Source organism: Chlorocebus sabaeus, chromosome 26 (assembly GCF_047675955.1).
Source record: "Chlorocebus sabaeus isolate Y175 chromosome 26, mChlSab1.0.hap1, whole genome shotgun sequence".
Lineage (NCBI taxonomy): Eukaryota > Metazoa > Chordata > Mammalia > Primates > Cercopithecidae > Chlorocebus > Chlorocebus sabaeus.
In genome coordinates, this window is record NC_132929.1 from 58,318,383 (window position 1) to 58,344,537 (window position 26,155).

A 26,155-nucleotide genomic window follows, 5' to 3' on the forward strand; every position below is an offset into this window, starting at 1 on the left:
TTTCCACTCTGAAATTCACACATGATGTTTATGTGGACGATGTACTCAGAATTATGACACTGTGATGACAGGCAGAGACAATGTGAGTCCCGGAGTGGCTGCTCAGTGCAGAGGAGACTGCCCACTGTGGGTCTGCACATCACCTCCCCACCACCAAGTGGGTAGCCCTGACCACACGTCTTACTGCTGGGGGTTATACACAGGGCAGTCATAAATCATCACTGCAATATTTATAACTTCTTGCCTTGAACCAAAACCAATTAAAAACACACTTGGAGAACATGTTCTCTAACATCCTCTTTAAAATATTTATATGGATCAACTTTATTGAAAGTGAATAAACAGAGATAATGTGGCAAAAAGAAATTTTCCCAATATTAAACCCTTGATGATACTTTTTAATTCACTATAAGGAAAAGAATCCACCAACAGTAGATAGTTACTTATTTTTGCTGAGTGTCCTCTGCTTTTCTGCATGCTCCACAATCTTTTCTTCCACATAGAGCCCCTTCCGCTTTCGTACCGCATTCATGTACTTCCGGGCCTGGTTCTCAGAGTCAGCCTTCTCCCCGAAGTGCAAGTACTCCTCCTCAGTAGTTGGCACCCAGAAGGGGTCACTGGGAATGATCTTGTAAAAGTAGATGACAGAATGTGCAAGGTTAGGCATTTTTAATTTCAAACCTTATTCACTGAGCTCCCCAATTCATATAGTCTTAGCTAATGAAAAGAAGTTAGGCAAAGAACAACTAAGCTTGCTAGGAATGGTAGTAAGTATGAAGAATTGGCCGGGTGTGGTGGCTTACACCTGTAGTCCTAGCACTTTGGGAGCCAAGGCAGGCGGATTGCCTGAGCTCAGAAGTTCCAGACCAGCCTGGGCAACAAGGTGAAACCCTGTCTCTACTAAAATAAAAAATAAAAAAAAAAATTAGCTGGGTGGGGCGGCATGTGCCTATAGTACCAGCTACTTGGGAGGCTGTGGCAGGAGAATCGCTTGAACCCAGGAGTCAGAAGTTGCAGTGAGCCGAGATTGTGCCACTGCACTCCAGCCTGGGCGACAGAGTAAGGCTCCATCTTAAAAAAAAAAAAAAAGCATGAAAAATCATGGGAGGTGTGAACAAATGGAAGTAGAGTCAATAAAACTTGTAACATACATTATTATTCTTTGCTCATAATTCCAGTTCATAACACTAAGGAAGAAAACTATTAATTTTTAATAATATAATTTTAAAAAGCTTTCATTTTTGCTAGGATATATCTGAGTCTTAATATCTTTGCCATCAATATTTTGCCTTTGTCTTCAACCTCAACAAAGATCAACACATGTAACTAAACTCTTACTATTATTACATATATTTTTTTATTGAAGAGAGAGAGTTCTGCTCTTTTGCTCAGGCTGGAGTGCAGTGGTGCAATCATAGCTCACCGTAGCCTCAATCTCCTGGGCTCAACTGATCCTCCTCCCTTGGTGTACCAAGCAGCTAGGATTACAGGTGCATGTCACCATGCCCAGCGAATTTTTAATTTTTTTTCTGGAGGTGGTGGGTGCATGACATTGTGAATGGAAAAAATGCAGCAAAATGTTTACTTTAAAATGTTCAATTTTGGGGGAGGCCGAGGCAGGCAGATCACCTGAGGTCAGGAGTTTGAGACCAGCCTGACCAACATGGAGAAACTCCATCTCTACTAAAAATACAAAAAATTAGCCAGGCTTGGTGGTGCATGCCTGTAATCCCAGCTACTTGGGAGGCTGAGGCAGGAGAATCTCTTGAACCTGGCAGATGGAGGTTGCACTGCCTGGGCGACAAGAGTGAAACGCCGTCTCAAAAGAAAAAAAAAAAGTTCAATTTTAGGTTGTATGAATTTCACACCTCAGTATATTATTTTTAAAAAGACAGACTTAAAGAAATCTCCCTGAATACAGAATATGGTACAGAGAGATGGAGATTAGGAAAAAAAAAAAGTCTGAAAGGAAAGTCAAGAGCCATCAAGTATGTACAGGGTATATCTAACAGGAGTTCTAAAACCAAAAAACAGAGAACAGGATGAGAGTCTTCAGATGGAAAAACCTCACTGAGTCTGGACCAAGATAATAAAATAATCTACCCCTTGTGACAGTGCTGAAATGCTGGAAATCTGTGGGTACCTGCATCTCCTGAGGCTTGATTCTGACCCACTAGACACTATAGAATGGGAGGTGTGAGCCACAACTGTGCTTCTTGCTCTTGAACAAAGGTTGGAAATAAAGCAGCTGCCTGTGTCCTGGTGCTGAGGCAGGTACAGAGAAAATCAGAGAGAAAAGCCAGATCATCTAGAGAAGAACATGAATCAGACCAACGAGACGCTTTGCATCAGCAACAGCAGTTGCTGGTACACAATGAAGTCCTTCAGAGTGCTAAGGAGCCTCAGTGTGAGCCTACACGTCTTTATTTAGTTAAATAAACCATTATCAGTGAACCAAAAAAAGCCTCTGTTGGACAGACTTTAAAACATATCTCATGGACACTCAACAAAAGAACTAGAAATATCTTTTAGAAAAGAGTCCCTGAAGGAAAGGGCAGACAGTAAGAAGTGAGAACAGCCAGGGGGCACAGAGGCATTATCAGCACTAGAGTAACAATTCTGGTGGGTGACAACAAGTCTACAGAAGCAGTGTCTTGAAGGGAACCCCATTAGAGGTTGGGCAACAAGGGGCAGAAAAGGAGACAAGGTCCAGGAATTGGGTGGGGGCGTGGGTAGGTAGAGTGGCAGACAAGGGCGAATGGATGGAATTTAGACGAGAAACTGCAGTAAGAAGGAGTTGGGAGGAAGCTCGGTCCTGTGGACCTGGCCATCTGAGGGAGTTCTTCTGGGTCAGAGGGTGTGTGCTATAATTTTGTGGGCACAGCAGTTCCAGAGACTCAATTCTAATTCACTAGCCACTGGGCCTAGGATAGCAAGGCTCATTCCAGACCATTCACCAGCAGACAATGTCACCATGATACCAGCCAGGCTGAGTCAGTGTGGCCTCAGGGCCTGGGCAGGAGGAAGGGAGGGAAGGTGGTTGCTACTCAAAACAGCCTGACTGGTCAAAAGCCACCCACCCAGGGTGAAGGTAGGTGTAGCTATGTAGGGGGAGCATGAGGGAGCCTGTGGTGATGAAACAATTCTATATCTTGATTACATAAAACTACATATGTGATACATTTTTATAGCACTACAGATGCACAAACTCCCATGAATATACAGAGCAGAAGAAAGGGAGCCTGCATCTTTGATGGTGTCCCTGAGCCATGGTACCAGCCCTAGTTGCTTAAACAATTACTATTCTGGCATTATGGTTCTTGCAGCTGAAAACACTCATAATCTATCAACGGATACAGGGTTGTTGTGAAGACTGAAGAAGATATATGAAAGTCATATGGTAAGGCACCTGGCACATCCTAGATTTGTCTGGCTCCAAAGCCTGCCCTTTGCCATGTTTGCAGACTGCCATGAAGACTGAGTTTATCCAAACATAAATTGCACAATGGTACTAGCTAAGTCAAGTGCATATATTATAACTGGTGAAACCTGAACAAGCACTATGGGTGTATCAATGTCAATGTACTATAAGAGATGTTAACATTGGGGAAGGAGGGGTGAATGGCGCATAGGACCTCCCTGAACATATTTTTTGGTAAAAACATATGTTTGGTAATATATTTTTTGGTAATTTTTTCCTATGGAAAAAAAACTATTGTAATTTTTTTTAACACATTTTTTTTTTAAGACACCCGGCCACAAGTTATAATTCTCTTTTGTCTGAAGGTAAAATTCTCAACATTTGTAAGAAACACAAACTATTTTCAGAATTGGTTATTCTGCTTTGCTGGTGGGAGGACAGGGTGAGAGGGGTGGGGTCTGTTCCTCATATGTGAGGAAACAGGCAGAGAGAATGCAATGAGTGAGAAGAACCAAGTGAGTCTGTGTGGAATCAAACCCAGAGAGTGAGGAGTAGGGGGCTGGCACTTCACTGAATCCAGGAGCAGGCACTGAGGCCAGAGTGAACGTGGTGTGAGGGTTAACTGCACTGGCTCTGGAGCCAGGCAGTTTCCCTTCAATGCCAGTTTCTACTCGCTTAGCTGTGCGATATTGGGCAACTTATTTCCAATCATTTATACCTGGGTTCTCCTATTTGTAAGGATGGAATGTTAAAAGTCCCAATAACATATGACTATATGAAGACATCTTCACTACACTTGCATCTGTGTGGAGAGCCTGAAGCACCTGCCTCAACATGCCCAGCAAACTCTGAGGACAGGGGAGATGGAGTAACACTCGAGAGCTTGAGGCTGGTTTTGAATTTCCTTAGTGGAGCAAAGACAAAGCTACCCTTTTATGGTTGTCCAGCTTGTGCTCTACAGAAAGGCCCCTCCAGGCCACAGAGAGGGGCCTGATATCAAACTGAAGAAAAAGGTGCTTTGTTTTTTTCTTTTTTCTCCCTCACTTCCTCACCCAGAATTCAGTGGCCTAGAGTGAGAATGTATTTTTGCAACTCAACAGCCTGAAGGGGATGCCATTTTCGAATCATAAAAAGGCACCCAAGTGCAAACTATTGCCCTAGGCATTAAGGAAAAAGAAAGCCTAGAAGGAAAAAGCTCTGGGTGCTCCATTTCAATTTTTTGCCCAGTTTTCACTATGATTACTGCTGGCAGGTGGAAAATACCATGTCCAAAATAAATTTGTTTGGTGGTATTGTAATCACTTCACCCGGCATGAACTTTAGCCCACCCCTCAGGGTAATCTCAGTAATAAGTGGCAAATCTTGAGGTTATGCTGACATATATGTACAACAGCACTGGTTGGTAATATTTTTTCTTTCTGTGTCTGTTATTAGCTCCTTTTCTTCCTTTTTCATAGAAGGGTAAAACATAGAAAGAGAAATTATGAGATTGCTGACTTCAAAGGTTTCCTCATGGAAAAATGCCTGTAATTTTATTTTCTCTATTTTTTGAAGCACTTTCTCTCAAAAGCTCTTGATTGTAAATTATATGGTGTGGTAGAATACAAATGAAAAGAAGTGCCTTGGAGTGAGAAGCCATATCTCAACAACTGTGTTATTTCTAAACCTAACTATGGGGGAAAAACCAAGACAGCCAAAAAATATCAGATCAATGACATTTAATTATAATGTAGTTTTTAAGATTTCAAAAATTTGAAGCTTTTGGGAACGGGACCATGACAGGTGGCAAGGACGTGGCAGAAGGATGGTACAAAACTGGGGCAAAACTTTTCTTGAGAATATTTTTCTCTCAAGTTATTAAAAGACTTATTTTTAATAACAAGATGTAGCTAAGCCAGAAAGTAATATTTTTTAAAAGTATTAAATGTGTAAGATCAATTTTAAGATTTTTTTTTTTTTAAATTTCTGAAGGATAAAGGAGACGGACAACCATCAAGGCTTTCAGGTAACAAAAACTGCCTATTTGGTAAAATCTTGCTGTTTTTATACTAGTTGTTCCTAAATATCCATTCTCTACCTTTCTTTGGTAGTAGATATTTCAGCTAGGCTTATAGCCACCTAGATTCAGAAGGTGGAGGCATACTTTTCCTATAAGGAGCTAGACAGTAAATATCTTAGACTTTGCAGGCCATATATTATTTCTATCACAGCTACTTTACTCTGCTTAAAAGCAGCCATAGAAAATACATACATGATTGGGTACAGCTGTATTCTAACAAATTTTATTTATCAAAACAGACAACAGGCCATAGACCTAAAGACTACATTTCCCAGCCTCCTCCTTGTGTGGGGCCTTGTTAGATGTGGTCAGATGACTGGTTTTGGGCATTGGGATGAGGGTGAAGTAATGTGTGCAAGATTCAGTTTGTGTCCTTAAAGGGAAGGAGTATATCTTACTCTTCCTCATCCCTATTCTTATTGGCTGGAATGCAGATGTGACGGGGGAGGTAGAACAGCCACTGTGGACAATCAATGGGAGCCAAGTGTTGAGAAAGGCAGCAAGCCAGAATGGGCCTGGGCTCCTACCACAGTGAGCCACATGTCAGCCCCAGCTGCCTCCCTAGATTCAAAAGAGAAATAATCTCTGCCTTATTTGAGCCACTATATTTTGGGATCCCTTTATTAGAGCAGTCTTACCTGCTTCCTAATATCTCTGACAACTAAGAAATGAAGGGAATTTCATACATTTTTCTAAAAAAATATGCTTTATAAAAATTACTTTTGAGGATAAGACTGACTATAAAATGATGAGATTTTAAAACAAAAAAGAATCTACAAATTCAAATGAATCATTCTTCCAATAATGATGCCGTTACAACAGCTTTGAATGCCTATTCGGGATCTGCATTTACAGACAATCCCAGTGATTACTTAACCTATATCCTCTTTGTTCTGATCAAACATACTATAACCCAGTTTTATGCACAAGTGTTAATCAAGGCCATCTTCATGCGATGGACTTCTCATCTCTGAGATATTCAGAAGCACGACTTGTGAATTCTGAGGGCAGTTTGCAGCAATGGTAATGCCAATGAAGAAAGCATTCTTCCTCTCAAGGTCATTAGGTTGAAGTGGACTGAATCTCTCTGATTCTAAATATCATTTAGCTGTATTGCTCTGCACTCACACATCTGGTCACTAAAACCTGTGGTAGAGGATGTTGTAATGATGTTTTCATTAGAGCCATCAGTAATATATTTACACTACAGACATAGTTCCTATTTTTCAGGCACTGCCTTTTAAAACCCATCCCTTATATTTCTCACTTGGTTTGTGTTCTTATATAAAAGCTGAATGCCGAAAACCAAAACCAAAACCAAAAGTTAGAATTTTTGATAAATGAGAAATTACTACTCACAAGCACACGAATTAAAAAACAAATGTTTATCCCAGCACTTTGGGAGGCCGAGGTGGGTGGATCACGAGGTCAGGAGATCGAGACCATCCTGGCTAACACGGTGAAACCTCATCTCTACTAAAAAATACAAAAAAATTAGCCGGGCGTGGTGGCAGGTGCCTGTAGTCCCAGCTACTCGGGAGGCTGAGGCAGGAGAATGGCGTAAACCCGGGAGGCAGAGCTTGCAGTGAGCCGAGATCTGGCCACTGCACTCCAGCCTAGGCGACAGAGCGAGACTCCGCCTCAAAAAAAAAAACACACAAATGTTTGGTGGGTACTGTTTTCTACATAATGAAATTCAGCAATATCTCATCAGATATAAGCCAGCAAAGCCATCAAAACACCATTAAGTTTTCAGACAAACATGCAAAAGTCAAGAAAAGATTCATAGTAAATTACTGTTAAAACCTAGAGTTTGTACTGACCAAAAAAATGTAACCTAAATCATAGTATTAACCTTGGTTCTGCCAAACATTAAGAATGTGACTTTTTTTTTTTCTTTTTTTTTTTTTAAGAGGAAAAGCAGACACAATGAAGTGCTCTGGATTAGCAACTTCACTTGCATCAATTTAGATGATATGAACTTGCTGAATTAAAATCAAATTTGCCCTGTCCAAAGTCAATTTTTCTAAAGTGCCACCCTTCTTTACTTCACTGATTCACTTGATTATAAATTTCGTTTTAAAAAGAAGGTTCTCCCTCAATTATTCTCATTTTCCATTCTCTTCTAAATTTAAACTCTTCTTAAAGTGTTCTGGAAAAACGGACCCATCAGGCTAAAGAAAGTGAGAAAGATAACAGCTTAGCATTGAAGCTAAATCATGAGTTTTGCTGAAATAGAGTTTAAGAAAAAAAACCACGGATTATCTGTGTGAAGCCCCATGCAATGAATGCCACACTGCTGAGAGCAAGCCAAAAGGAATGTGGTATAGACTCAGAGAATGATCCACAAGGAAATAATCTTCGCATCAGCAAGGGCTGGTCAGCCACAATGTCAGGCACTAGGCTAGATATTTGACCTAGGGCTGAGGAAAATTCAGGGAGGGTCCATGATTTGTCCAAATAAGTAGAAGAATATTTGAAACCAGGACTTTCTGACTCCAAAGTCAATGCTACTTCCATTACCTTACAAGCCTCCATGGTAAAAGAGAATAATGTGAAGTCATTTCAATTCTCTGTAAACAACAACAAAAACTGCTTTCTTAAAACAATCTTTCTACTTACATCCTTGAGTTTACAATTTGATTCCTGACCTTAGGCTTTTTCTGGAAAAGTAAATTGTTTTTTGCACATGCCCTGCAGTTTGCTTTTACCAGCCTTTTCTCATGCGGCACTTTCTAATTGAACGTCCTTCTTCTTAGCCAGTTAACATCTACTTTACGGATATGTTCAGGATGGCTGGTCTGACCTTACCTTTACCTCTTGTTATTATTTTTTCTCTAACTTACAACAGTGTGTTCACAATCTTTCCTTTTCTCCCCAGCAATGCGGATCTGTTAAGTTTTCCTTTCTGATTACAGATAAGGTTTGCCTTTTCATCTACCTTTACCTACACTGACAATGAAGGGTTCTGAGTAGCCATTTCATTCCATTCTCATTCCACAACACCTAAAAGCCATGGAAACCTTGAATCTCCATAATGGGGACTGAAGAATACACAATACATAATAATTTAAAGCTACCCCTTGCAAGAAGTGTAACTGTTCCCCTCTAAATGCTGGAAATATTTTTTTTTTCCCTAGAAGAAAATATTCTTAAAATTTCACATTCAAAAGGCCTGTGATTTTCTTCTAAAAATCTAAAATATATATTTGGATAAAAAAGGATTAAATTTTCAGCATCTTAAATTTTATATTGAATAAAAAGAACAAATGAGAGTGAGTGTGTGTGTGTATATACGTGTGTGTGTGTTTATTAAAAACCACAGATGATCTCAGGCTTATTCAATCTGGATGAAAAACGCATTTGCTTTCTCCTGTCCATTTGACTGAGCCATAGGAACGCCAAATGGCATGATCTGTGTTGTTTGCTACTCTTGGCCTCTTCCGTAGGGAATGGATCCATAGATGAGAAGGAAAGGAAGGAATGGGAACTTGGATTTTTACCTCCCAATGGCTGAATACCAGTTGCGGGCTGGCCAGGCCACTTGTCCTCTTCCTGATTTCATCAGCAAAACCAAAGCTTTCAGCAACAGGCAGCACAGCCTTGATGATGAACATGTCTGTTCCTTCTTTCATTTCTTCTTGAAGTACTCGACCTTCTCTCTTTGACAAGACAGCATAGACTCGACCTGTAAAACCATAAATATTTTAAAATCATGGATCAGTCATATGGCTTGAGCCACACCAAGACATGATTACCCATATACTCTGTAACAATCCACTAATGATTAAATTCGTTCTCAATAATTTTGGTTTACAAAAGTAACGAACACTTTTTAAGTGTTTATTTAAAAAGTATGAGATTTTTAGAAAAATTAGAAACAAAAAATAACAAAAATTAAATCACCCCAAACTGCACTGCTGCTCATAGACAAACTCCACAAAACAGCATGAGAAGAGGGAGATTTGTAAAAGGACCTTTCAATGTGGTTTCACCTATGAGCTATCTTTGGGTCTGAAATCCAATGATATGAGTGTGACTGGGCTTTGTTAAAGTTTATTAAATATTAAAATATTTTAATAATTATAAGACCTTATTGATATGCCAATGATAATTAAGATGGCATAGGCTATTTGGGCTTAGTAGGGAAGCAACTGGCATTTTTATACCAAAAATTAAAACCACACACATAAATATTTGCTCATAGTTTTCTTAAACTGGTAATATTTAAGTGGCACAAGTATTAAGTGTTTTATTCCCCTGAAAACTGATAGAATTCCACTAGCAAATTCTCTTGGATGACTCTTTTAATTCGTCTTTAGGCACAATTCTGCCTCACACTCAGGAGGGAAACATCTTCCCCTCTGACTGGTGTTCTGTATGAGTGTCTCTGGGAATGCAATATATTCTTTCAACTAGTAAGGAGAAGAGACCCTGCAAAGAATAGAGATACATGAAAATCAAAGACAATCATGTAAGTAGCAGATACTCTCACTAAAGCCTCCTCTTTCACCTGCTGCCTAAAAAATAATTTTAGTTACATAAGTGATCTATTGCATATATTATCCTTAAACATTTACAACACTGCTGTTAAGCAGAGCTAAAGTATCCTTTGACCACCATTGAGTCCTGGACCCTACTCTCCTAAGTGCCAAGGTGATGAGTCTGGAGTGTCCACGACCCACTCACCTTTATTTATTTATTTTTTAAACTAGAAACTGAGGACACAAAGCCAAACTGTCTGACTCCCAAACTTTTCTCTCTGATTCAGATTTCCCCCTAGTGGCGGTTATTAGGAAGGGTAATAGGAAACAAATGGCAGAAAATCTATTGTGTCACAAGGCCTCAAGGAAAAAAAAACTAAACTAAAATCTCTGATGAGCCTTCACCATGTTTAGGTTTAGCTTAAAAACAAACAACTTAACACTCCATTCATAATGAAAGGCACCCCCTTTCCTCTTGTCTACTTCCCCAGCTAGCTACTACATTTTCTCTTTCCTTGATTCCTCACATCTCTTAAACAAGTAGCTTCTCATTTCTTCACTATGTGCTCTTTCTTTAACATCTAGGCTCTCCTGTGCTCCAGGAAACTGCTTCCTTGAAATTTCACAATAATTTTCATATTCCTAACCTAAATGCTTTTTTTCCTCAATTTTCATTCTCTGTGATTTCTCTGTAGGAGGTACTAATCAGAAGCCACTGATTAGTATCTCCTTTGTCAACTGTCTCCAATCTTAGTATTATTCTCCTTACACTCCTGCCCTTCTGACCATCATTCTCTTTATTTCAGTATCTCCTGAACTACTTCTTATGGATATTCTTTGAAGCTTCATACTCTTTGAACAAACTCTCTACTCAGCAAGCCAACTAATTTATAATTTGTGTGGTTTAAACTAATTTTATGCCTGGGACTCCTAAGACCATCTTATCTAAGCCAGGCCTCTCCTTGGATCTCCAATACTACTTTACAATGGATGCCAGGGCATCTCTGCTGTGAGAGCCAACTTCCTTTTAAAATTAACACATCTAAGAATATATTATCCACTTCAAAAGGCAACTCCACTCTCCCCATTCTAACTATTCCCCCGTCATTCATACCAGAAACCTCATAGTTACAGAATCACACAACAGTGGGATAGAAGGAAACTTGAGGGTTAAGAAGTTCTACCAAAGTAGCTGTTTAAGCTCTCCTTGTATACTCTAAAACTCACTTCCTCCCAGGGCAGCCCATTCCATCTTTGGATAACCATAACAGCTAGAGAATTCTTGAGTCCCAAATATGTTCCCCTGAAGTTTCTGACCATCAGTCCTAGTTTTTATCACATGTGACAAGTTTAATCCCTCTCCCACAAATTACCCTGTAAGCTACTCAAAGACAGCTATCTTGTCTTCACTTTTCCAGGCCAATCTTGCAGTGACTAGACCTGTATTTTCTGTTTTATCGTGGCCTACTTGAACTACTTGAACTACTATGATTTATTTACATCCCTCTTGGTATTTGGTACCTGGAAATGAAAACAATACTTCAAGTACAGTCTGAAAAGCTCCCAAAACAGCAGAATTATTATTTTCATTAGTGATCTCTTTTAGTTATATATTATTTGAGATATATAGAAAAAAAATCTTACCATAACACCTAACATGTGTGAACTAGTAATCTTTACTCCCCTATCTCATTTGAAGAAATGTTTTAACAGTCAGGAGCAGTGGCTCACACCTGTAATCCCAGCACTCTGGGAGGTTGAGGCGGGAGGATCACTTGAGGTCAGGAGTTCAAGACTAGCCTGGCCAATATGGTCTCCATATCGCCACTAAAACTACAAAAATTAGTTCAAAAGGCAACTCCACTCTCCCCATTCCAACTATTTCTCAACTACTGAGCACAGTGGTGCATGCCTGTAATCCCAGCTACTCCAGAGCCTGAGGCAGGAGAATCGCTTGGAGGAGAACTTGGGAGGTGGAGATTGCAGTGAGCTGAGATCGTGCCATCGCACTCCAACCTGGGAAACAGAGCGAGACTTGGTCTCCAAAAAAAAAAAGAAAAAGAAACGTTTGAAGGTAGTCTGCGGAAGTCAATACACAACAATAAAACAACAGGGGTAAAAAAGAATGAGGAAAGTGGGGCCAACAGACCATGAATAAGGGACCAGTGGGGACAAGCTGCCTGACTGCTGCTGCATGGGTCATGCCAGCAGGCTTAGATCAATAATTGTAATTGAAACTGAATGTAGTTAACATGTAATTTTGATCCATTCAATTTTAATTCCATGAAAACTATATCTTGATACTGGGGCACACTGGAAAATACTATAATAAAACCTTCCAAATACACTTGGCTCTCATGATAGGTGTGTCCAATGCTTAGGATGCATTCAAAGACCCTAAATGTGCCACTGTTATCACTAAGAAATTAACATAGCCATATCAATAAGAATTTCTGATCATGTGGCCCTTGACTGCAAATACTTTCAGACCCTTTCCATTGGATATTTGTTCCATCATGATCACTCGTTAGTTCAGTCACTTAAATAAAGATCAGAGCTGGTTGAGTACAGCGGTTCATCACTGTAATACTAGCACTTTGGGAGGCAGAGGTGGGAGGTACAATTGAGACCAGGAGTTTGAGACCTGCCTAGGTAACAAAACAAGACCCTGTCTCTACAAAAAATTTAAAAATTAGCCAGGTGTAGTGGTGTGCATCTGTACTAAGGCACTAAGTAGCTAGTACCTTAGTAGCTATGGGACTAAGGCAGGAGAATCATCTGAGCCCAGGAGTTGGAGGCTGCAGTGGTCTATGATTGTGCCACTGTACTCCAGCCTGGGTGACGAGGCAGGACCCCGTGGGAGGGAGGGATGGAGGCAGGAAGGAAGCGAAAGAGGGAGGTAGCAGAGTACCCTACTATATGAAAGGAACCAGGGAAGAGGAATTCATCAAGGAAAAAAACAGCAACAAAAAGCTTAATCAATTGAAACAGTTCTGATCAGGACTCAACTATTAATGACTACACTATAAATATCTCAGCCTGTATTCAAGGCAGTAACCCACCCCTTCAGCTTCTCTAACTGCCAGACTCTAGAGTACACAGGGTACAGCCTCTGTGCTCCAAGCCAAGGTATATCACTCACTGTCCACAGTACACATTTGAGGTTTTGCCAACTCTGAGCTCATAGTTTCTTCAACCTAGAATACTCTTAGTCCAACGCTATATTCAAATCCTTTTCATCATTCAAGGCCCATTCAAAAATAACTAGTTCCATGAAGTCTTCTCTGATACCCAAGCTCAAAAAAATCTCTTTACCATTTGGGTGAACATTCTTCTTATATGGCTTTATGGATTCTCATATATACATTTTCTTCTTCCATAATCTTAAGATTAATCTGTAGATTCTACAATCTTGAAAGCTGGAAGTCTGGCAATTAAAGGTATGTTGTTTTTTTCAGAATTTAGGAAAGGGAGTAGCTGTTCACAGTAATGTTTTCTTTAACAGTAAACAATCAGAAAACAATGCAAATTTCCAATTTCAGAATGATAGTTAAGTAAACTATATCACATCCAATTGATAAGATTACATGCAGAGGTTAAAATGAAAATTACAAATTCTAAGTAGCCAAATGAAAGCATGCCTATAAAATAAATAAACCTAAAAAGCAAAATATTAAATTATTTCTATCATAAGGTTACAGATATGCAAAATGTACTATTACGGACAAGCGCTGTAAAAGGAAATGGGAAATAAAGTTGGATTCCAAGAAAAAAGAGCTTTCTTTCACCTCGTGATTTGTTATTGTTGGTAACACTTCTGCAATAACTTTAATTAAAAACACACACACAAATAAATTGGTAGGTACTTATTCTTATACACCAGGTCACACTAACCTCTTCCTTTTGTCACAGAGCTATGACTTCTGAATCAGACCAACATGGTTGACAGGATACAGATGGGCTTCAATCAAATAGGAGATAAAGCATGCTCAGACACAGTGGGGAATGTAGGCCGGTTGCTACTACATAGATAGATCAGCTACAAGTTTATAGATAATTGATGTTAACAGGTCAAACCCACTCTGGAAAGTGGTCCTTAGTGAGTCTGCTAGCAACTCTGTGTTCTATTATAATCAGTGACTTAAAAAAGAAGGCACAATGATCAAATCCAAAGTGGACATGAAGTTGGCAGGTAACAAATATTGTGACACAGTCAAGATAACTGGGCAAGGACCCCAATTTTTTTATTTTTTAGACAGAGGGTCTTGCTATGTTCCCTTGGCTAGATTTGAATTCCTGGGCTCAAGTGATCTCCTGCCTTGGCCGTGCAGCTGGGACTATAGGCATACACTAGCAATGCCTGGCTAGGACCCGAAATGAAAATTGTGTTAAACCAATCAAGTGTCCAGGATTTGACAGGTCAAGCTGCTGGAGACCAGCCTGGGCAACATCGTGAGACTCCATCTCCACAAACATTAAAAAGTTAGCAGGGCATGGTGGAATTCCTGTGGTTCCTGGAGGCTGAGGTGGGAGGAGCGCTTTGAGCCTGGGAGGTTGAGGCTGCGGCAGGGACCCAAGTTTGTGCCACTGTTCTTTCTAGCCTGGGTGACACAGTGAGCCCCTGTCTCCAAAACAAAAAACAAAAAAAACAAAAAAAAAAGGAAGGTCATGCTGAACAGCAGTTCCTATAAAACCAACTAGAAATGAGTTTACTTTAGGCTTAATAGTAGTCTTCAATGTGCTATGGTATAAAGAAAGTCAACTTAATACTAAGTTGCTGAACCAAAATTATTCCATCAATCAAAGCCCATTTCCAGAGAACTACTGTTTTAAATTTTGCTAATCCCAATTTCTCTTAAAGCTTCCCTAGAAAACCATGTTTGTGCACTAAATTCAACTGTATTTTACTTTCCAATTATTTTATATAATTACGCTTTGTCACCTTATCTCTCAAAGCAGGAATCATGTTTGACACAGTATTGGCACATGCAGCTCATTAAATCTTTGTTGAATTGAATTACAAAATGCTGAGGAAATGTAAAAAGAGCCCTAAGTATAGAATAAGAAAAGGTTTAAAGGCCAGGCGGGTGGCTCATGCCTGTAATCCCAGCACTTTGGGAAGCCGAGGAAGGAGGATCATGAGGTCAGGAGACGGAGACCATCCTGGCCAACATGGTGAAACCTTGTCTCTACCAAAAATACAAAAATTAGCTGGATGTGGTGGTGTGCATCTGTTGTCCCAGCTACTCCAGAGGTTAAGGCAGGAGAATCGCTTGAAGCCGGGAGGCAGAGGCTGCGGTGAGCCGGGATCGCGCCACTCTACTCCAGCTGGGTGACAGAGTGAGACCCCATCTCAAAAAAGGGGGGGGAAGGAAACAGCGAGGCCGGGCACAGTGGCTCACGCCTGTAATATCAGCACTTTGGGAGGCTGAGGCGGGTGGATCACTTGAAGTCAGGAGTTTGAGGCCAGCCTGACCAATACGGAGAAACGCCATCTCTACTAAAAATATAAAATTAGCCAAGCGTGCTGGCACATGCCTGTAATCCCAGCTACTAGGGAGGGTGAGGCAGGAGAATAGCTTGAACCTATAAGGTGGAGGTTGCGGTAAGCCGAGATCACACCATTACACTCCAGCCTGGGCAACAAGAGCGAAACTCTGTCTCAAAAAAAAAAAAAAAAAAAAAAGTGAACAGTGACACTTATTAAGAATGTTTCTGATAAATTAAAGTACATGTGTTCCAACAATATTGGCATTTATTCCTATGTGTAAAAATAAAAGATTAAAAATATCTCATATATTCCATAAATATACCTACTACATACCCATAAAAATTAAAATTATTCAAAAATAAAAATTTAATAAAAGGAAGAACTACAATAATCATAGCTGTAATTAAAACTCTTAACTAGGCTGGGTGTGGTGGCTCATGCCTGTAATCCCAGCACTTTAGGAGGCCGAGCTGGGTGGATCACTTGAGGTCAAGAGTTTGAGACCAGCCTGGTCAACATGGTGAAACCCCATCTGCACTAAAAATACAAAAAATTAGCCAGACATGGTGGCGGGTGCCTGTAATCCCAGCTACTTGGGAGGTTGAGCCAGGAGAATTGCTTGAACCCCAGTGGGGTGGAGGTTGCAGTGAGCCGAGATCGTGCCATTGCTCTCCAGCCTGGGCAACAAGAGCGAAACTACATCTCAAAAAAACCAAAAAAACCCAAAAAACTCTTAACTAGTACTGTCTAACAAAAAGAAGTATTTTAAAAATGTGAGGTTATTACCAAAGATTTTTAAAAAATGAAGAGCAAAAAAAAAAAAAAGATTAACAGATGAGAAGGAAAAAATACAAAAAGAATTCAATGACAAGCAGGTAAAAGCTCAGCAATAATCAAGTTAATTACAGGGAAATTTCATGGGTAAAAAATGATAATAAACCACATCTTTAGAAAAGTGGATTTCAGAAGCATAGAAAGGCATTTTCCTGAAATTATTTCCCCAGATAAAATGATTTTGAGATTATTTTCCCACAAAATGTCCCATTTTGACCATATGCAAGTCAATCCATTTATAGAAGGATTTCTTGTTTTAACAATCTATATAGAAAAAACTAAGTTTTAAAAAAAGACTAAGGAAATTCATTTTGCTAAATAAAAAAGACCTGAAATCAACTTGTGCCGATTCTTGGAGAATCAAAACAACAGTCAGCAAAGTCTGAAGTCTTCTCAGAAGATCTCTAAATATCCAGACAGGAAGCAAAAGGCCTTAGGAACACAGAAGTTCTTTTCATTTCTTTCCAATTGAAGGTGTTGATTTAGCAAGAAAAAGGAAAACACAAGTGAACAGCTGACTGCATTGATAGACCCTGGACACTAGAAATTGGTTATCAATATAAAAGAGCCCCTCAAAAACAAAAAGAAAACAGGCCTCAGAGGAGATTCTCTAGTCTAAGCAAGAGGACGTCAAATCAATTTGAGAGAGAGAAAAAAAAAAAAAAAAAGAAAAAAGCCAGACTGTCTCCAAATGTAAGGCAGTGGATGTGGTAGTTGGTTGGTCTCAGGGGCAAAGTATTAAGAAAGTTGACCAGTGACAATGGTACAGAGACTGCATACCAACCCACATACACACAGTTGCCACACAGAAGGTAAATAAATGGGGCTTCTTAGAGGGCAGTGAGGCCCAATACAGTGACATTTGTACCTGGGTGAGGCAAGTCAAAATGATCCTTTGCTCCAGAGAGAGAGGGTTAAAATACATATTTCTTCCTGGAAAGTGGCAGAACTGACTCTGATGGCCAGGTGGGGAGTGCCAGGATAAAAATATAAGGATAAGATGACAAATGATATTTTGAGGTATTATCCCAGGGTGGCCTGGTCACATGCTGTATCCAGGTGGTGATTTCCTAATAGAAATGAGAAAATGAACACAGAGTGGTGACTCAACAGGGGTGACTCAACATTCTGCTAGGAATTCAGTCTGATAAACACCAACAGCTGATTCTGGCTTCACGTGTTGTACTGAAAATTCATCTTCTCAGAAAACAAAGGACAAATGCCACTCCAAATGAATAATGAAGAAGAGATGGCAATCTGGGGAGAAAACAGGTGTTCCCATTATTTTGGGAGGAAATACATGTTCCCATTATCTTGAGAGAAAGGATAGGCACAGACCTATGCGGGCCCTGGACTTCAGAAAGGATCATTTTGGCCGGGTGTGGTGGCTCACGCCTGTAATCCCAGCACTTTGGGAGGCCGAGATGGGCAGATCACTTGAGGCTAGGAGTTTGAGACCAGCCTGGCCAAACAGCAAAACCCCATCTCTATTAAAAATACAAAAAAAAAAAAAAAAAAAAAATTAGCTGGGCGTGGTGGCACACACCTGTAATCCCAGCCACTCGGAGGCCAAGTCAGAAGAATTGCTTGAACCTGGGAGAAGAAGGCTGCAGTGAGCCGAGATCGCACCACCGCAGTCCAGCTGGGGCAACAGAGGACAGGAAAAAAAAAAGAAAAAAAGGAAAGATCATTTCAAACACAGAAAAAAAAAAATACAACCAATACACACCATGGGTTCTAGGATAACAGACCCTAAAATAAAACTCCTTTGCAGAGTAATGAGAGTCTAAAAGAAATCAATCATGAATGATTACAATGACAGAAAAAGGAAGAAAGCCCCTCCCCAACCCCTATTTTAAGAGGACATGCACAGTAGACGGAAGAAGAGGATACCAACTCAGGTGGATCAGTAGCATGTCCAAGATGCTCAAAATCAGAACAAGCTGAGTGTATGTACCCAAGCAAAAGAGCTAAAGACAGTGCAAAGAGCTTTTTCCAACACAGGTTGAATATCTCTTCTCCAAAATGAGTGGGACCAGAAGTGTTTCAGATTTTTTATTGTTTTAGATTTTGGTATATTTGTATTATATACTGTTTGAGCATCTCAAATTTAAAAATTCAGGCTGGGCGCGGTGGCTCACACCTGTAATTCCAGCACTTTGGGAGGCTGAGACGGGCAGATCATGAGGTCAGGAGCTCAAGACCAACCTGTCCACCATAGTGAAATGCCGTCTCTATTAAAACTATAAAAATTAGCCAGGTGTGGTGGCACACGCATGTAGTCCCAGCTATTCAGGAGGCTGAGGTGGGAGAATTGCTTGAACCCAGGAGGTGGAGGTTGCAGTGAGCCGAGACCATGCCATTGCACTCCAGGCTGGGTGACAGAGTGAGACTGCATCTCAAAAAAAAAAAAAAAAAAGTTTCAAATTTTAGATCATTTGGGGTTTTGGATTTTCAGATTTGGGATTCTCAACCTATATTTTCAAAATAAGGAGACATGTCTTATGTACAACTTACAGAAACTAGTATCATGTTACAGAGGATAGCACGAAAACAGGGGTTCACAATACCTATGTTACCTATCATTCTCTTCAGTAAGGAGAATGGTGAACAAACTACAGCAAGGGGAACAAGCTGAAGTGGGAGAACACTTTGAAGTTCAGGATAGCTCAGAAGTTGATGACTAAGTACTTAGCCTTCTTAAATGAGTTCAAGTCTCCAGGACCAGAATTATATCTCACAATGTTAAGAGAATCTGCCCTTTTGAGAAATTAGAAACAGTAAGGTAGGTACCAGACTATAGGAAAAAGGTAAATAATGACTAAACTTTTTGAGGATATAAACACTGGGTTCCATAAATTGCAGACTAGAAAGCCATATGCTAATTTTCTGTAGAATTTTAAAGAAGCATTATAGGCATTTGTTCATGTTTATACAGGTATGAGGTAAATCTTGGGAGACAACATGAACTTTCTAATACAAAACATTAACCTAAGCTTTTTTTTTCTTTTCTAACATGATTGGTAAGCTGATAATTTACCAATTATCAGGGACTGTTGAAGATGTAAAGGATCTTAACTTCATCAAAACATTTGATTTTCTACCTGAGTTTTATTTCTCATCAGACAAGGACACATGAAAACAATGAGTAAGAAATCAATGTGTTAAGATGGTGATGATGTGACTTCTTTTTCTTGCCATTAAAATTTTTCTCCTTTTTACTGTTGTAATGCTGATTATGCTATATAACTTAAGAAAAAAATTAAGTATATAGACTCAGTACTCATACATAAAATATAGGAGTTCATACAACTACATAATTTCTAATCTAGTCAATTACCAAAAATTTGATTCTGCTCTTTGGGGAACAGAGTAGGAAAACATAACTTTTTTTTTTTTTGAAAAGAAATGGGATTGATTTGACTTCTCACATGAATTAATGAGAAGATGTAATTGCTAAATTTCATTAAAAGAAGAATGTTGTATTTCACGTAGGAGGTAACAGTGTAGACACAGACGTGTTCTCTACTGGTTGGACGGTATGTGAGGTGCTGTGTTCAAATACAGTTGCTTTAAGAGGGATGCTGACCAAATAAATTATGTCCAAAAGACAGCAACTGAAATGGTGAAAGGATACAGAAATCATAACAGAAAAATAGGTGAAGGATTTGGAGAGTTTTTCTCCTGGATATAAAACTAGAAAACTAATGATTTCCTTCAAATACATAGAAGTGTTATTGCATGGAAGACAGATGAATGGTGGTACAGATGACTGGAAAGTAGCAGGTGACGGACATTTTGCTCAATATAGGAAAAAACACCATTAAATCATGAAGCTGGCTTGCACTGCCCATCAACAGAAGTATTCAAATAGTGGTGGTATAAGCATTTGTCGGGGTAGGAGAGACTGGAGAAAAGCTCTTAGGTCTTCTTCAAAGATGTGAGGGATTAAGATTTCTTGATTTTTAACTCTTACTTCCGCCTTCTTAAATTAAGAAAGTTCTCAATGAAAATGAAAAATAGCATCTGAGAATAGTCTAGATTGGTGTTTCCCAAACAAATCTACAGATTCCATGGCTGTTAATACGAATACTGTATTCAAATAAGGTTGAGAAGCACTGTATATGACATGCCGTATTTGGAGATTTGATTCACAATGCACACTGGCCTTAATCCAGCTATTTTTCAAATGCTGCTACTGATGCTCAGTTAGTCTCACAAAAACCTTAATGTGATGCAAGCCTAAATTTCTTCTGGAAAAAAAAAAAAAAAAAAAAAAAAAAAGCTTAAATTTCTGCTTTCAGGAATTAATCAGCAAAATAACCTTCCTAAAAAGAATGTATTTAACCACATATTGACTCAAAGGGCCTCAGGGTTAGAGGAAACTTAATAATTTGGCCGACTCTCTCATCCAGGGCTCAATCCTCCTTTATATTCTCTTCACTACTGAAACAGTTCCATGATCTCAAGAGAATAAGAGAACTACTGTGTGCCAGGTGCTGTTCTGGGAACTGTATTTAAAAAAATTGTGTTATTTTAATCTTCACAATCTGTATGATTATCCTCTTCATTATAGGTAAACAAAGTAAGTCTCAGTGAACTAATATCAGTCAAAAGTCCAAAGAGCTACTAAGTGCCAGGGCTTCACATCTCCTGAGATCTTAAAGGCTGCTTCTCCCAAAGAGAAAAAAATCAGGAATAGGATTTGATATAATAGTTAGTAGTGACTAAAGCCCCAAATAATTTTCTTTTTCAGAAAGAACCCAGAATTCACAAAAACCCTTTTGTGTTATGAGTACAAGAATGTTGCCTTATTCTTTGATCATTTTCAGAACAACTTTGGTTACCCAGACTGATATGCTTATTTGCTTGAGATAAAATATGGCACAGGTTTGGATGGTAACACATATGAGCAGTTTAAACTTCATTTAGCAGACCTCTCATTACAGAAAGGATTCTATTTGTTGCAAAAGAAAAGATCTTTAGTAGTCAGGTTTTTCCCCTCTCAAGATTTTAATATTTATGACATCTGGCTTTCAAAGATCTTACTTTGTCAGTAAATCAGAAGATGGTATAGCTTCTGCAAAACATACTAAACGAATTTAAGATTTTTGGGTCTGCCAGGTGCAGTGGCTCACGCTTATAATCCCAGCACTTTGGGAGGCCAAAGTGGGTGGATCGCTTGAACTCAGGTGTTCGAGACCAACCTGGGCAACGTTGTGAAACTCCATCTCTACAAAACATACAAAAAACTTAGCTGCACATGGTGGTGTGTGCCTGTAGTCACAACTACTTGAGAGGCTGAGGTGAGAGGACTGCTTGAGCCTGGTAGGCAGAGGCTGCAGTGAGTGGAGATTGTGCCACTGCACTCCAGCTGGGGTGACAGACTGAGACTTTGTCTCAAAAACAAGATTTTGAGTCTAGGAGACTTCACTGTTATTCAGGGCATTTCTTACTATCTTTACTTTTTCTTCCTTACCGAGAACATCACCGGTGGCCATGATGTCACATGTGTACATGGCTGCCATGAGGCGCTGAGGTTTCACTTGCAGTGCATAGCGACATGCTTCTTTCATGGTGGCAATTAGCTGTCCTGAGATAGGTCCATAGCAGTCAGTGAGTGGAGATTCTCCTTTATGGGATGTCCTCTTCTCAAAGGCCTCAGAGCAGCCATCTTGTAGCTCTTGGTTTTCATTTCCACCAGAACAGGTTTCATTTTCCTCCTGTCCCTCTTTTGCCAGATCACTTGCTCCTTGCTCCTCAAATTTACTTAGGTCCCATTTTTCCAGAATAAAACAGACACCCATGAGAGGCTCCTCACACATGGGGCCAGAGAGGGTTGCCAGTTGGAAGCCACTCACAATGCTATTGCCCAAATCTCGGTATCTACTAGCTTCTTTTGAAGCTTTGGCAGCTGGACCTGTCCATACTGAGTTCTGAAAATCTTCACTTTTATTGACTAGTATGTTGGGCCCACATTTTCTTGGGCCAAATGACCAGATTTGGTCAACAACGTTCCTCCATCTTCTCCCTGTTAGGTGTTGCTCTAGTTTTCCTTTGAATTCCCAAATTTTCTCTTGGGTCTTCTGATGAATCACCTGAGTATTTTCACCCTCATTCAAAGAGGATGTCAACTGCTCCATAGAACGAATCAAATCACTATTTTCTTCCAGAATCTGGGTGACTTCTTCTGGAAGGGGCATGGCTCGAACACTGAGCGTGGCAAGTTTATTGGGAGTTGTTATGGTGATTAGCCCAACAGAGTCAACTTGGATTCCTTCAGGGATTTTGTTTTGATCTTCTTTCATTTGGTGTATGACTGCAACTTTTTGCTGTTTGCCTATTTCTTCATTGACCATGTCAACTTTTGGGGGTTTTGTGATTGTTTCTCTGAATGGAATAATAGGTTCAGATACACTGATATGAATCTTTGCAAACCTAAGACAAATTCAAGAGAAATAACAGAAGGTTAAAATCAAAACAGCATCAAAGCTCCTGTGTAGAAATTATCACACAGTGGAGATTCTGTAAAAACATAGGAACATAAAAATTATCTTACTATGAAAGATCTGCAATTTACATTATATCACAATTCAAAAACTGCTTTCTTTCTGGTTGAAAAGACTAATTCTAATGGGAATATACCTCCAGGGAAATCCTTGCATGTACTAGAATTTCACCCCCTTTTTTTTTTTTCATTTTCAAGATATATAAACTACCCCTTTAGATAAGAAAGTTTTGAGCAGAAAATAAACGTTTTAATATATGAAATATGAATTCTTTAAAACAGTATTTGCCAATCTAAGAGTGTGGACAAGAAAAGCTCAATGATTAAAACTCTAAATAGACATAGAATCACAGAACCTCAGGATAGCTAGTCAAATCTTCACAATGTATTTGGTTTTGATAATGAGGCTTATAGCAAGGCTAGCATGATCTATGAGTTTGTCTAGAGTAGCACTTTCCAAAAGAACTTTCTGCAATGGTGGAAATGTTCTATATGTTTATTGATTGCTGAGCCCTTGAAATGTGTCCAGTACAACTGAATAAATTTTTCATTTTATTTAAATTTAAAAAGGCACATATAGCTACTAAGTATTTGAAATGTGGCTTGTATGACTGAAGAACTAAATTTTTAATTGTATTTGATTTTAAACAGCTGTATGTGGGTAGTAGCTACTCTTCTGGACATCATAGCTCTGGAGCCCCAGTCTGCCATCAAGTTCAGAAAGCCCCTTTTTCCACATAATATCAAGTTTGATACTGTTGTATATTGCATATTTACAATCTTGTTATATATTCACAGGATATACAACAAGATGGACTGGACATTGTATGTTTTTAAAACTACTTTGATATTCAAACCTGACAAAGATAGTATACATATACAAAACTGTAGTTCAATCTTACCTAAGAATTCAGATATAAAATCTAAGATAAAATAACAAAAACTAAGGATATGCAGGTGTGTGCATTAAAAAAACTTATTATGTATGAGGCACTGTGTTAAGTGTTTTACATGTAGTATTTCTTTAGTAGGCACTAGTACTATTTAATTTTGTAGAAGAGGAAACCAGATAAGAAATATTAAGTAACTTCTCCAAATAGCCTGTAAGTGGAGAAGCTAGGATTCAAATTTAGGTCTGACTTCAGAATCCACACTCTTGGTCATTATGCCATACTGAAAAATGGAGTTACACAGTACGTTAAAGGAATAATTTATCACAACACTACAAAGTTTGTATTATAGGTTATATGAAAATTAATTTGTATTAGAAGATCTGTTAAAATAATACCACATTAAAAATGTCAAATAATCTATGTAGCCACTTTTAAATATGCTAAATTGGCATTCAATAAGATTCAATACCTATTCTTGATTTTAAGAAAAAAGTCACTTAAAAATCTTAGGAAAAGAAAAATATTTCTAAAATTATCATTACATAGGGAAAATATGCTCATATACTTAGAACACTCAAGAAAATCAACTGCAAAGCTACTGAAACTACGAGAGAGTACACATCTACGACACTGCCCTCTTATTCCTGTAACACAGTCAAAAAAGCTATGAGCTACTTTAGTCGTTCTAATTCCTGAGGCTCCCAAGAAGTCTCCTGTAGTAATCATTTATATGATTAATTAAAACCACTCCAAGCTGTAGAAGGAAGTGTGTGATGGTTGCCACACTTACAAAGCACCTCAGGACGAAAGGTTCTTTAAGTCCTAGCAATACAGAGCCTCTGATTACACTAAAAAAAGTGCAGTAGGCTCAGGCTACATCATGGCAATTTCCTGTGGCTTCCTGCTCTGATTATTACTACATTGAGATCTGGATGCTAAGAATTCTGACAGTTTCTCTGGCCTGGAGACAACAGATAGTCTCCTTGTCTCCCATTCCTGGACATAGTCTATTCCTGAAAAAGTGTGTAGAAGTTGAAAAAGATTATATACTACCAAAAGGTAGGCTCTGTCCTATGAGAACTAAAAAAATTCTATAACATTATACACATTCTTAATGTAAGCATAATTATGAAATGTAATAGTCATATAGAACAGTACACAAAACAAAAATCTACTGATCTACGATAACTTACCTCAAAGTGAACACCCATGTAAACTACATAGTATAGTCAAGAAACAGAACATTCTTAGCCCTCAGAGGGCCCCAGGCTGCCTTTTCCCAATGCCATGAAGTATGAAGGTAACTGCTATCCTAATTTTTATTGTAATATCCTCCTTTTCTTTCTTTTTTTTTTTTTTAAATCACCTAAACATGTAACCCCTTATACTCCACAGTTCGGTTTGGACTGTGTTTCTTTTTGTTCTTTTTTTAAAACAGGGTCTCACTGTGTCACCCAGGCTGAAGTGCAGTGGTGTGATTATAGTTCACTGCAGCCTCGAACACCTGGGCTTAAGCAATCCTCTTGCCTCAGCTTCTCGAGTAGCTGGTATTACAGGCATGCACCACCTGCCCTGCCTGAATAATCTATTTTTATTTTTTTAAAAAATGAGGTCTTGCTGTATTATCCAACCTGGTGCAGTACGTTTTGAACTTTATATAAATACAAACACACACTTTTTGGGGGAAGTGAAGCGGCTTCTTTTGCTCAACATTATATTGTGAGATTCACCTATGTTTTATATACCTGTTTTGTTCACTGAGATCATTCTACAGAATTCCATTGTATGAATATATCTTTATTTATTTATTTATGCATTTAAATGTTTGAGTTGTTTCCAACTTTTGGCTACTAAAATTTTGTTGCTATGAGGCCAGGTAAGGTGGCTCATGCCTGTAATCCCAGTACTTTGGGAGGCCAAGGTGGGTGGATCACTTGAGGTCAGGAGTTTGAGACCAGCCTGGTTAAGATGCTGAAACACTATCTCTACTAAAAACACAAAAAATAGCTGGGCGTGGTGGCGCACAACCGTAGTCCCAGCTACTCAGGAGGCTGAGGCAGGATAATTGCTTGAGCCCAGGAAGTGGAGGTTGTAGTAAGCTGAGAGTGCACCACTGCATTCCAGCCTGAGCGATGTGAGTGCCTTTTCTCAAAAAAAAAAAAAAAAAAGAAAGAAAAAAGTGTTGCTATGAGTATTCTTGATGCACATTTGCCTAGCTCTGTGTTGTGTATATATAGAGTACAAATGGGAGATTTGCCAAGCCACAGGAAATGCCTATCTCTCATCTTAGCAGATCATATTAAATCATATTCCAAAATAGTTGTACCAATTGATATTCCCACTAGTTGCGTAGGTGAATTCTTGTTGTTCCACATCTTTGCCACCACTTGATAACATCACTTAAAAAATATTTAACCACTCTAGTGGGTATGCAGAAGTATCTCACTTTGATTTTGAATAACTTG

The 26,155-nt window shown here is 39.1% G+C and overlaps 1 protein-coding gene across 2 annotated transcripts in view; it reads right to left on the reverse strand.

The window, feature by feature from the left end:
* Positions 1–299: 299 nt before the first annotated feature.
* Positions 300–26,155, reverse strand: part of EFL1 (elongation factor like GTPase 1) — a 137,500-nt gene continuing 111,644 nt past the window's right edge. For both annotated transcript variants that reach the window (XM_008015636.3, XM_008015637.3), the window contains exons 18-20: positions 21,769–22,727; positions 8,984–9,168; positions 300–628 (exon numbers count right to left, since the gene is read on the reverse strand). In XM_008015636.3, coding sequence (XP_008013827.2) covers positions 440–628; positions 8,984–9,168; positions 21,769–22,727 — 1,333 coding nt within the window. In that variant the 3' untranslated portion in view covers positions 300–439. The remainder of the gene's footprint in view (positions 629–8,983; positions 9,169–21,768; positions 22,728–26,155) is intronic.